Source organism: Rhinolophus sinicus, chromosome 4, assembly GCF_057876585.1.
Source record: "Rhinolophus sinicus isolate RSI-liver-muscle chromosome 4, RSI-T2T, whole genome shotgun sequence".
Taxonomy (NCBI): Eukaryota; Metazoa; Chordata; class Mammalia; order Chiroptera; family Rhinolophidae; genus Rhinolophus; species Rhinolophus sinicus.
Window position 1 is genome coordinate 51,185,571 of NC_142504.1, and position 13,003 is coordinate 51,198,573.

At 39.5% G+C, this 13,003-nt stretch overlaps 1 protein-coding gene across 4 annotated transcripts in view; it reads right to left on the reverse strand.

The window, feature by feature from the left end:
• Nucleotides 1–13,003, reverse strand: part of LAMB4 (laminin subunit beta 4) — a 122,603-nt gene that overhangs the window by 67,420 nt on the left and 42,180 nt on the right. For all 4 annotated transcript variants that reach the window (XM_088797813.1, XM_088797812.1, XM_088797814.1 and 1 more), the window contains exons 10-11: nt 12,117–12,237; nt 10,411–10,599 (exon numbers count right to left, since the gene is read on the reverse strand). In XM_088797813.1, the coding sequence (XP_088653939.1) occupies nt 10,411–10,599; nt 12,117–12,237 (310 nt within the window). The remainder of the gene's footprint in view (nt 1–10,410; nt 10,600–12,116; nt 12,238–13,003) is intronic.

Sequence of the window (13,003 nt, forward strand, 5' to 3'; positions counted from 1 at the left end):
ACGCAATCACGTGGTTGTCTGACAGAATCTTTTGATTTCAATTGTACGTTATTGGATTGGAAATGGTGATAAAACCTTACTATAGAAAAACAGCACTGAGTTCTGTTTAGTTTGGAAAAACTGCAATTTTCTTCTAATTAAAGCTAGTTTCTTCTAGAAAGGAAGGAAAAAACTGGATTAATTTTTGAAGTAGCCAAAAGGAAAAAGCTCAGCTTGATTTTGGAGACACTCCAAAGGGTTAGCACTGAGTTCTAGAGTATAATTTAATTATGCACACAAGTATCCTTTAGGAAAGGGAGTTGAGGGAGTGGATAGTAACTTTACTTTGAAATAATCCTATGTCATGGATGTTAGGATAGAAGTCCAATAAAATCTCTTGGTGTCACGCAACTTAATTCTAACAAACTTTTATTATCAATGATTGAGTCTACCAAATCTTTGTTTTGTCTGTATCACATTTGACTGTGTTTAAACTATAGAAGACGTAAAATTAGTCAACTCTTATGCCTGGAATCTGATTATGTAAATATTTAGGGTCAAACAAGGACAACTTAGAGAATATTTATATGAGATTGCTCGTCTGTCTTAATACATGTCCTCTGTATACACACACTTACACACACATAAACACGTATTTAAGTAAACTGGGAGAAGCTGGAGAGTCCCATGTTGGTAGTTTCTACAAGCTTCTCATCTGCCGTTCCTCGAGAAAGTCCCTGTTTATAAAGAATGACTTCTTAATTTCATATTGGTCTACTAGTCTTTCCTTGGTTTCTTTCAAAAGCACCATCAAGTTAATACTAAGGGGTACTTAAGGAACAAGACTTTGGTTGATGTGTTCAAAACATTTGGTTTAGCTATTTCTAATCTCTCTCTAATCTCTCTCCAGAATCCTAGATTATCTCTTTTAAAACATTATATTTTCCTGATTCCACCTAAGAGAGCAGTTTCATCTTTGTTTATAAATCAATAGCTTTTAAAACATGAATAACAGTTAGTGTGTGTGTGTGTGTGTGTGTGTGTGTGTGTGTGTGTGTGTGATTATGGATTATGGTTAAAAAATGGTAAAGGACACTTAGGACACTGATTTAAAGAAATATATTTTCATATTAATAGGAAAAGATAGCACAATAGGTTAACACTGTTCATGCCATCTACCATGACCACATTAAAATTACAGTTAAATTATAGAACAATCAACCTTGAGAACCATCTGAACACTAGCTGAACGGAACCCATATAACTAAGGGCATAAAGAAGAGGCTACATCAAGACTGGTAAAAGGGGCGGAGATGCTAAGTAGGCTGATCCAACACCCACAGGTAGTGGTTGAGCATCAGGAGGGACACCTTGGTGGTGGAGGGACCCCCCTAAAGAGGGTGGATCCTGGACCCACATCAGATTCCCCAGCCCAGGGATCCTGTCTGGGAAGAGGCATCCCCACACCATCTAGCAGTGAAAATCAGCAAGGATTCCATTTATCCTGGTGAGACGAAGGACGGTTGGAAATACAGATGTCCTCTTAAAGGGCCCGTGCACAGACTCACTCGCTCGCAGGCACTCACCCTGGGTTCCAGCAGACGGGTGGCAACTCAAGAGGTGCCAGAGATATACAGGGAAAGACTGAGCTATCAAGAGGTGCCAGAGATATACAGGGAAAGACTGAGCTATCAAGAGGTGCCAGAGATATACAGGGAGACTGAGCTGTGTGGCTTCAGGGACAGGGCTAGAGGGACAGCAGCCATTATCCCTGTGGTGGAGCCTGCCTCACGTGTAGCCTACATGTGGCCACCATCTTTCCTGTGTTGAGCTCTCCTCCACACAGCCAAATCTGAGACTGCTTTGGCCTGGTGAACTCTGAGCACCCCACTCTGGTGACTCCCTGGGGCCCTACCCTGTGCAGCATTGTTGGGGGCACTCTAAGTGTCTGGGTAGCCAACCCTACCCTACACACTGTAGGAAACTTTTCCAGCAGCAGATGGCCCACAGCAGCTTGTGTGGCCACCTGGGACATTTTCGGTGGCGGGAAGTTAGCCCTGGCTCATGCTGTAGACATTCTTGGACAGCTCTCAGGGATCTGCAGGCTAAAGTAAGCAGGGACTGGCCTCAGTCTTCCCTGGGCATTTTGTGGAGTGGCCGCAGGCTCAGCACTGGTGCAAGAACTGAATATGCATTAACCTTGTGAACACTACCCACACTACTCACCCCATCTTGGTGACTACCTGGAACTCTGCCCCACCCAAATCATGCAGCACCACCAGGAGCACTGTCAGCACTGGGACAACCAGCTTGGCGTTGTGCACCTAAATAGGCTCTTCCAGTGGCTGAGCCTTATGGGAAGCCAGCAGATGCAACAGGCCTAGGGGTACCCTGGGTCTTTTGCTAAGCTGCCCCAAGTTTGATACTGGTAGCAGCCATCCTCAGTTTATAACATTTCCACCCCCACGTGTCTCTAGGTCTAGCATAGGCAGCAACCAACCGCATATAGCTTTGTAGCTCCTACCAGGTAGCCCTAGGCCAGTCACAGGCAGCAGCTGAATTTGGGCTGCATGAGAGCCTCTCCCAAGAGGCACCTGCAAAAAGACACCTGGAGGCTGGTTTCAGACCAAAACAGAGCAGCCTCACAAGTGGCACACCCAAAGGTTGATCTCCAAAGGCACAAGAGCCCACTGGGGCAAATCCCCCTCTGAGGGGTCAGCCCCCACACAGCAGCTCATACGCTGTGGGTGTAGCCAATCCTCACAACCAATTATCCTGAGAGTCAATCCCACCCACAAATGGTGAAAAGCAACCAACTACATCAGGAGAACACACACAACACACATAAGAGACACTCCTGGAACATATGGTGCAGGTAATCAGGGAGACTGTATCACTGGACCACACAGGACACATACTACATAAGGCCACTTGGTGAAGACTGAGAGAATAAGAGGTCTATCTAACACATAGAAATGAACACAGAGAGGCAGACAAAATGAGGAAACAAAGAAACATGTCCCAAATAAATGAACAGGAGAAAACTCCAGAAAAAGAACTAAATGAAATGGAAGCAGCCAACCTAACAGACTAGCAAAAAACACTGGTTATAAGAATATTTAATGAACTTAGTCAGAACTTTAACAAAAAGATAGTAAGCATAAAGAAGGACATAGAAACCATAAAAGAATACCAGTCAGAAATGAAGAATGCAATAACTGAAATGAAGGATACACTAGAAGGAGTCAAGAGCAGACTAGATGAAGCAGAGGATCAAATCAGCGATTCATAAGACAAGGTAGCAGAATACACCCAATCGGAACAACAAAAAGAAAAAAGAATTTTAAAAAATGAAGATAGTTTAAGGGACCTCTGAGACAACATTAAACATAACAACACTCACATCATAGGGGTACCAGAAGGAGAAGAGAGGAACAAGGGATTGAGAACCTATTTGAAGAAATAATAACCAAAAAATTCCCTAACCTGGTAAAGGAAATAGATATACAAGCCCAGGAAGTGCAGAGAGTCTCAAACAAGATGAACCTAAAGTGGCCCACACCAAGACACATCATAATTAAAGTGGCAAAGGTTAAAGACAAAGAGAGAATTCCAAAAACAGCAAGAGAAACACAACTAGTTACCTACAAGGGAGCTCCCATAAGGCTATCAGCTGATTTCTCAACAGAAACTTTGCAGGCCAGAGGGATTGGCACAAAATATTCAAAGTGATGAAAAGCAAGAACCTACAACCAAGACTACTCTACCTAGCAAGCCTATCATTTAAAACGGAAGGAGAGATAAAGGGCTTCCCAGACAACAAACAACTAAAGGAATTCATTATCACCAAGCCAGTATTACAAGAAACATTAAAAGGACTTCATTAAGAAGAAGAAGAAGGGAGAAAACAACAATAAAAAAGACCAAAAGTTTGAAAACAAAATGGCAATAACTATGTACCTATCAATAACCACTTTAAATGTAAATGGATTAAATGTTTCAATCAAAAGACTTAGGGTAGCTAAATGAATAAGAAAACAAGACCCATACATAAGCTTTATTCAAGAGACTCACCTCAAATTGAAAGACACACATAGATTGAAAGTAAAGGGATGGGTAAAGCTATTTCATGCAAATGGAAATGAAAAAAAAAAAAAAAAGATGAGATACCAATACTTATAGCAGACAAAATAGACTTTAAAATGAAGATTATAATAGACAAAGAAGGACATTACATAATGATAAAGGGATTATGCCAACAAGAGAATATAATCCTAGTAAACATCTATGCACTCAACATACGAGCACCTAAATATATAAAGCAAACACTGACTGAAATGAAGGGAGAGATTGACGGTAACACAGTCATAATAGGGCACTTTAACACCCCATTGACACCAATGGAGAGATCTTCCAGACAGAAAATCAACAAGGAAACAGAGACCTTAAATGACACATTAAGCCAGATGGATTTAATTGGTATTTTTAGAACATTCCACCCCAAAGTAGCAGAATATACATTCTTTTTAAGTACACATGGAACATTTTCCAAGATAGACCACATGTTAGGCTACAAAACAAGTCTCAGTAAATTTAAAGAGACTGAAATCACATCAGTTGTACTCTCCTACCATAATGGCATGAAACAGAAATCAATTACAAAAAGGAAAAAAAAAAACCTAAAAAATACATAAACACACAGAGGCTAAATAACATGCTATTAAACAATAATTGGGTAAAACATGAGCTCAAGTAAGAAATCAAAAGATATCTTGAGAAAAATGAAAATGAAAACACAGCGACCCCAAATCTATGGAGCAGAACAAAAAGAGTCCTGAGTGAGAAATTCATAGCAATACAGGCCTTCCTCAAGAAACAAGAAATATTTGAAATAAACAATCTAACTTTATACTTAAAGAATTAGAAAAAAGAAATGCAAACAAAGCCCAAAGGGAGTAGAAGAAAGGAAATAATAAAGATTAGAGTGGAAATAAATATAATAGAATCTAAAAAAAAAAAAAAAAAATACAAAAGATCAATGAAACCTAGAGCTGGTTTTTGAAAAGATAAACAAAATTGACAAATCTTTAACCAGACTTATCAAGAAGAAAAGAGAAAGAGAGAGAGAGAGAGAGAGAGAGAGAGAGAGAGAGAGAGAGAGAAACCAAATTAAAAAAATCAGAAATGAAAGAGAAGTGACAAAGAACATCACAGAAATACAAAAAAAATTATAAGAAAATACTATGAGCAATTATATGCCAAAAAATTAGATCATCTGGAAGAAATGGGTAAATTCCTAGAAGCATACAATCTTTCAAGGCTGAATCAAGAAGAAACAGAAGATCTGAACTGACCAATTACTACTAATGAAATTGAATCAGTAATCAAAAAACTCTCCCAAAACAAAAGTCCTGGACCAGATGGCTTCACAGGTGAATTTTACCAAACATTCAAAGAATTAACACCTATCCTCCTCAAACTATTCCAAAAAATTCAAGGGGAGGTAAGGCTCCCAAGCTCATTCTACAAGGCCATCACTACCCTGATTCTAAAACCAGACAAAGGTATTAAAAACAGAACAACAATAAAAACTATAGACTGACATCTCTGAAGAACACAGACGCAATAATCCTCAACAAAATATTAGCAAACTGAATTTAGCGATACATTAAAAAGATCATATACCACAATCAAGTGGGATGTATTCCTGGTATGCAAGTTTGGTTCAATATTTACAAATCATTAACGTAACACACCACATACATAAAAAGGGGGGAAAAAAGCATATGATCATATCAATAGATGCAGAAAAGGCATTTGACAAAATCCAGCACCGATTTATGATAAAAACTCTCAGCAAAGTGGAAATAGAGGGAACATATCTCAACATGATAAAGGCCATATATGACAAACCCACAACTATATCGTATTCAATGAGGAAAAACATAGTAGTGAAAGTCCTAGCCACAGCAATCAGACAAGAAAAAGAAATATAAGACATACAAATTGGAAAGGAAGAAATAAAACTGCCATTATTTGCAGATGACATGATACTACTTATAGAGAACCCCAAAGTTCACACCAAAAACTATCAGAACTGATAAATGAATTCAGTAAAGCAGCACGATATAAAATTAATATTCAGAAATCAGTTGCATTTTTATACACCAATAACAAACTATCAGAAAGAGAATTTAAGAATACAATCCCATTTACAATTGCATTAAAAAATACCTAGGAATAAATTTAACCAAGGAGATAAAAGCCCTGTACTTGGAAAACTATAAGACATTGAAGAAACAAATTGAAGAAGATACAAATAAATGGAGCGTATACCGTGCTTATGGATAGGAAGAATTAAAATCGTTAAAATGTCCATGCTACCTGAAACAATCTATAGATTTGATGTAATCCCTATCAAAACGCCAATGGCACTTTTCACAGAACTAGAAAAAATAACCCTAACATATATATGGAACCATAAAAGACCCAGGATAGCCATAGAAATCTTGAGAAAGAAGAGCTACCTGATATCAAACTACTACAAGGCCATAATAAAACAGCATGATATTGGCATAAAAACAGATATATAGATCAATGGAACAGAATAGAGAGCCCAGAAATAAACCCATGCCTATATGGTCATTTAATCTATGACAAGAGGCACGAATATACAATGAGGTAAAGACAGTTTATTCAATAAATGGTGCTGGACAGATACATGCAAAAAAATGAAACTGGACCTCCTTTTTACATCATACACAAGAATAAATTCAAAATGGATTAAAGACTTAAATGTAAAACCAGAAACCATAAAACTCCTAGAAGAAAACATAGGCAGTAAACTCTCTGACTTTGCCTTTAGTAATATTTTTCTGTTATATCTGCTCGGGCAAAGGAAACAAACAAATAAATAAACAAATGGGACTGCATCAACCTAAAAAGTTTTTGCACAGCAAAGGAAACCATCAATAAAATGAGAAGCAACCTACTGAATGGGAGAAGATATTTGCCAATGACACATCTAATAAGGGCTTAATACCCTAAATTTATAAATAATTCATATAATTCAACACCAAGAAAACAAACAATGCAAACGAAAAATGGGCAGAGGACCTGAATAGACATTTCTTCAAAGAGGACATACAGATGGCCAATAGACATATGAAAAGATGCTTAACGTCACTAATTAGAGAAATGCAAATTAAAATCACCACAAGATACCACCTCATATCTGTCAGAATGGCTATCATCAATAAATCAAAAAACAACAAGTGTTGGTGAGGTAGTGGCAAAAAGGGAACACTCGTGCACTGTTGATGGGACTGCAAATTGGTACAGCAACTATTGAAAATAGTTTGAAGGTTCTTCAAAAAATTAAAAATAGAACTACCTTATGACCTAGCAATTCCACATGTGGGTATTTATCTAAAGTAATCCAAAACACTAATTTGAAAATATATATGCACCCCTATGTTCACTGTAGTGCTATTCATAATAGCCAAGATATGAAAGCGATCAAAATGCCCATCCATAGACAACTGGATAAAGAAGATGTGGTACATACTTGTATATACAATGGAATATTACTCGGCCATAAAAAATGAAATCTTACCATTGCAATAACGTGGATGGACCTAAAGGGCATTATGCCAAGTGAAATAAGTCAGAGAGAGAAAAATACCATATGATCTCACTTATACGTGAAATCTAAAGAACAAAATAAACAAACAAAAAACAGAAATGGACTCAGAGATACAGCGAACAAACTGACGGATACTAAGTGGAATGGAGGTTGGGGGGTTGGGTGAAAAAGGTGAAGGGATTAAGAAATGCAAATTGGTAGTTATGACATAGACATGGGGATGTAAAGTACAACAATTTGTAATAAATATGTATAGTGCCAGGTGGGTACAAGACTTATCGGGGGGATCACTTCATAAATTATATAAATGTCTAAGCACTACTGTGTACATCTGAAACTAATAAAATAATAGTGAATGTCAAAGAAATATATATTCTGAGAATCCAGTTCTTTGTACCAATTTTAAACAGTCCACGTAAAGTAAAATTTTATGCAATCACATATTTATTGTGTAATCTGAGCAAAAAAGAATTCATGTATGCTTTTTGTACATTGTGATGATTTAAAGTTTGAAATCTAGGATATTGTATGTATTAAGGTGGCTACTGAATTATTTTTGTATGAGACTTCATTTTATGTATTATGATTATATAAAGTTTGAAGTTGTAGTTTCATAACAAACCCCCCAATACAATATAACATTATATTGATGATATAGCCTAAGACACAGGATTTCTGGGTATTGGTGAAGGCAAACGTCCTTGGGTATTGGGAATCTAAACTTTTTTGCTGGGTGTGCCAACAGTGCGAGGCCCTGACTGCTCTATACCCAGGCCACTTCTCAAGGTTGTGTTTGTAGCAAGCTACCTAGAAGGATCAGGTAATGTCTTCCCCTGAAGAACAAGCTGCTTCCATTTGCTATAAGAGCGATGAGTTCTCTGCTCTGTGTTCCTTGTCTGTGACATAAACTCATGTACAGGGTCCACCTGGTATCCTTTGAGTTGGCCCTTTGGGACTTGGGGACATGGGAACTCACACCAATACAAACATCTTGTGGCTTGCTGTGCTATGAGTAATAAAGTCCTTTGCGTTTGACCCAGGAGTTTCACGTTCTCCAGCATCCATGAAATAGTAACAGGCTAACTTGTTAGTCTGCAAGTAAAGTAAGATCTCAGACCCAGTAACTAGCACTGGGTATTTGAAATCAGGTTTGGTCTATGCAATAATCAACAGCAGTGCTGGGACTAGAGGGAAGCAAGCAAGGTGCCTAAGGCACAGAATTTAAGGAGGTGTTCACTGTCAGGTTAGTGCCAGTGGCAAAAGTCAACCCTGCACTCACATGACTCTGAGAGTGAGTGCTTCCTTAAATTTTGAGACCTAGGTGCTTTGCTTGCCTCACTCTAGTTTCATTCCTACAGGGAAATCAAATCAAATTTATAAATGTTTATTTTAATGAATGAAAATTAAAGCGTGATAAAACCAAGCGTTGGCCAGGATACAGAGCGACAGGAACTCTCATACACTGTTGGCAAAGGTGTTAACTGGTACACCCACTTAGGGGACAGTTCAGTATTAGCTCATGAATTTGAAGAAATTCATGCTCTGGCCCAGTAATCCCATTACTAGGTATGACTCTTAGGGACAGTTTTTGTGTATATGCACAAGGCCACATACAGAGGGTGCCAAAAAACGTATACACATTTTAAGAAAGGACAACACTGTTAATTGTAATACTCAATATATAGCAATAACAAAAGAAGAACACAAGTCAAGTTTGACTTCTGCAATTATAAGAGGTGCTCAAAGTGGTTACCATCAGTGTCCAGACACTTCTGATTATGGCGAACCACTGCTTGAGCATAGATAACATCTCTTAAAATGTGTATACATTTTTTTTGGCACCCCCAGTATATGGCTACTGTAGCATCAGAAGAAAAATGGACAAATAGATTCTTGTCGTATTTATAGGAAGGAAGGAATTCCACACAGCTTTTAAAATTAGAGAACTAGGACTACCTGATACGGACAAATCTCAAAAATATGTTGAATGAAATACTCAAGGATACATACAGCATAATATCATTTATCTAAAGTGAAAATATGCCAACATATATTGTTTGTAGATAAAAATGTGTGGAAGTATTAAAACAAGCTTGATGGTAATAACTGCCAAATATATGAGAGTTTATCCCTAGAAAGGAGTGTAGACAAATGGGCTAGATGTGCACCTGGGACACCACTAGTACCTGTAGTGTTTTATTCAAGCCCTGAGGATAACAAGGGAAGATATTAATACTGCGTTTTGACAAAGCTGGTGGTGGCTATAAGGGTGTTTACTATGTTATCCTTTATTATCTTGTATATGCTTGAAATATTCCGTTTTAAAAAGTTGAGATTAAAGATAAAATGAAAAATTAAGGTTAAAAAAGGAAAAAAGAAACAAGGCAATAAATAGTTAGCTCATCCATCTTAACAGCAAAACTGAATTTCCTATAGCCAATCAAATGTAGCCATTTTCAGTAGTTCGCTACTTCTCGGAGCTGACCGCCTGGACACTCCTGGCGTCCCCGCATCTTCCGCCCCCTGCTGGTCGAATCCCGAGTACTTTCCTGGTTCCCCAGTATGAGCCACTGCGCAAGACTACGAGGACCTGGATTATCTGGCCCAATTTGTTCAGAGGAAGAAACACTCTTACTGCTGAAATGGTTTTGCATCCCCCACTCCTCCAAATAGGGCAGTTCAGAGATGCTGCTAAGCCCCGTGGGGACTGCGGCCCCAGTGAGACCGGCTCCTCCAGCATTTGCTCAAACCAGTGGAAAGGATGCAGTCAGAGGCCAGGGACTCACGAAGGCATGCGTACGGATCCGAGATGGCCTTGAGCGTGTCCCTGTAGAAGAGGGGTCTGCAGCGGTCACAGTGCTGGCCCTCCGTGTTGTGCTGGCAGTCTTCGCACACGCCCCCGCTGACGCCGCCGCTGGCCAGGTACGCGGTCATGTTGAAGTGACAGCGCTCAGAGTGGCTGTTACAGTTACAAGCTGGGAGAGGACAGGAGTTACTGAGAGATTTCACCGAGGTCCCCGGAACCCCGGAGTCCCGGGCCACGCACTCATCCCCGCATCCCCTCCTCCTCTTTCTTTAGACACTCCGCCTTCTTTCTATGGACATACCACGTGTACAACAGTTAAGACACGTGTTTTCAAAGGACTCTTTCTGCCATGAGCTGAGTCTGCCCATACACTTTCTGTAAAGTGTGTTCCCAAAACGTTTTCCATTCAGGCGTTTTTAAAAAATCAAATAAACCAAAATAAACCATTTGGGCAATCTAGAAGCCCTGGAGTACAATATTTGTGTTGTTGTTCAGTAGAGAATACTTTTACTGCTTATGCCTTGTAAATTTTATTTACTTATTTATTTTAACAATATATTCTGTACGCTATCAGATAAGCTGTTAAAACTGCGCCCTACCCACCTCCTCTTCTGTGAACAAGAGAGCGGGAAGGGTGTCTGCAGGTCACCCTTGTCCCACCTGGGGCTCAGCCAGAGCGATACAGGGAAAGGCAGACTGTGCGCAGAGGACTGTTTGTCTTTGTGATAATGTCTGTGCGGTTTATCTTACTGGCTCCCCCACACCCCCAAACAGCATAAACATTTGCTGGGTCTCATATACTGGGACACACGCATGGATCTGTTCCATAATAGCTCTTTAGTGACATCTCACCCTCTCAAATCTTGTTTTTCCCAAATCTGGGAAAAGAAACTGAATAACAAGTTTGTTTGGAAGCAAACACATTACAAAAATACCTCGACCTTATTAGCCTAAATATATATATATATTTAATTTATATATATATAAATTAAAATTAAATATGTATATTTTAATTTTACTGGGAAATATTGGAAACAGTATGTTTCTCGGGGCCCTTCAGCTCCAAGTTGTTGTCCCCTAATCCAGCTGTGGAGGACACAGCTCAGCTCCAAGTCCAGTTGCCGTTTTCAATCTTTAGTTGCAGGGGGCGCAGCCCACCATCCCATGTGGGAATTGAACCGGCAACCTTGTTGTTGCAGAGCTTGCACTCTAACCAACTGTGCCACCCAGCTGCTCTAACCTAAACATTTTATAAAAAGTGTAATAGCCTGTCAAACTCTAACCTTGACCTCATTTATCCTGTTATCTGAAAGGTTTAAGGTCACATTAAGAAATGTATAATTATTCAGGAAAATAGTAGGGATCTCTGTACCAAATCCAGTACTCCCCCAATTTCTGGAGTGGCACCGTCCCCACTGATGTTACTATTACCTGGCTCTGCCCCTCCTCTGGAAAGGGGCCACCCGACATGAGTATTTTTTCATTTTTCAACTTAATGTTAATTTTGGGCATGAGTGTTTGAGATACTAGTGATTCTTCCATGGGAGACACTGGAATATCACCCAGTTGGAGTCGGAAGCCACAGGGTCACCACCTTTGGTGCTTGTAGTCCAAATGAACTAAATGTTCTCCCAAATAAGGAAACCAAGCAAACTCGGGCTACGCTGAGAACTCATCTCCACACACCTCTGCAAGTGCTGTCCTGCAGGCCTGTAGCTGGCCTCCAAGGAGCATCCTGGAAGAAGTCCTTGCACCGCTCACAGTTGGGGCCATCTGTATTGTGTTGACATATACACCGACCATGAACCTGATTGTGCGATAAGTAAGCAGCGTTAAAAGAGATCTCATCTTTGAGGATGGAACATGAAATACCAGGCCCTGGGGACTCTGTGGATCTTAGCTTCCCATATGTTAGTTACAATACCAACCTGGACTATCTTTTACTATTCGCTTAACTAGCTTTTACAGTTTTTATATTTAAGATGTCCAGTAAGCATTTACAATACTTTTTTGGCATTTCTGAATACTAGTTTCAGGGAAGTACATTGCAGCCCTCAATGAGGGAAAGGATGGAGCATGTGTGTGTCCATCAAAGGTGGTGATTTAGGAGCATAAGGGAAAAGACGGAATTAGAAAACAGAAAGAAACTGGAGAAAAGTACGTAATTCTCCACCAAATGCCCTAAATGTCCAACTTCCAAGGGAGAAATTCTGTTTCCCCCTTTGAAACATGGAGATAGCTGAGTAGGAAAGTGCAAAAGCCTCGACATCAGGCCTTGTCCGATTTTGACTAATAGTTTAAAATTATTTAGTAGACAGACCCCCAGGACTCTGCATAAGCACACAGGTCTTCTATTACATCACTCTTCTAAGTGTGCCAAGAATGGAAGCGGTTTGCACTATCAAGACAGCCCTTCATAGTGTAAGAATGTTCCTTGGAGTGACCAGTTTTACAATAACAGATGTTACTCAAACACCTTGGCACTGAGTACAACAGACCTTCAGTACGTTTTTGTGAAAGAATGTGTGTAACATTATGGGTCCTCCCCACTAAATCTCCCTTCCCTACAAAAC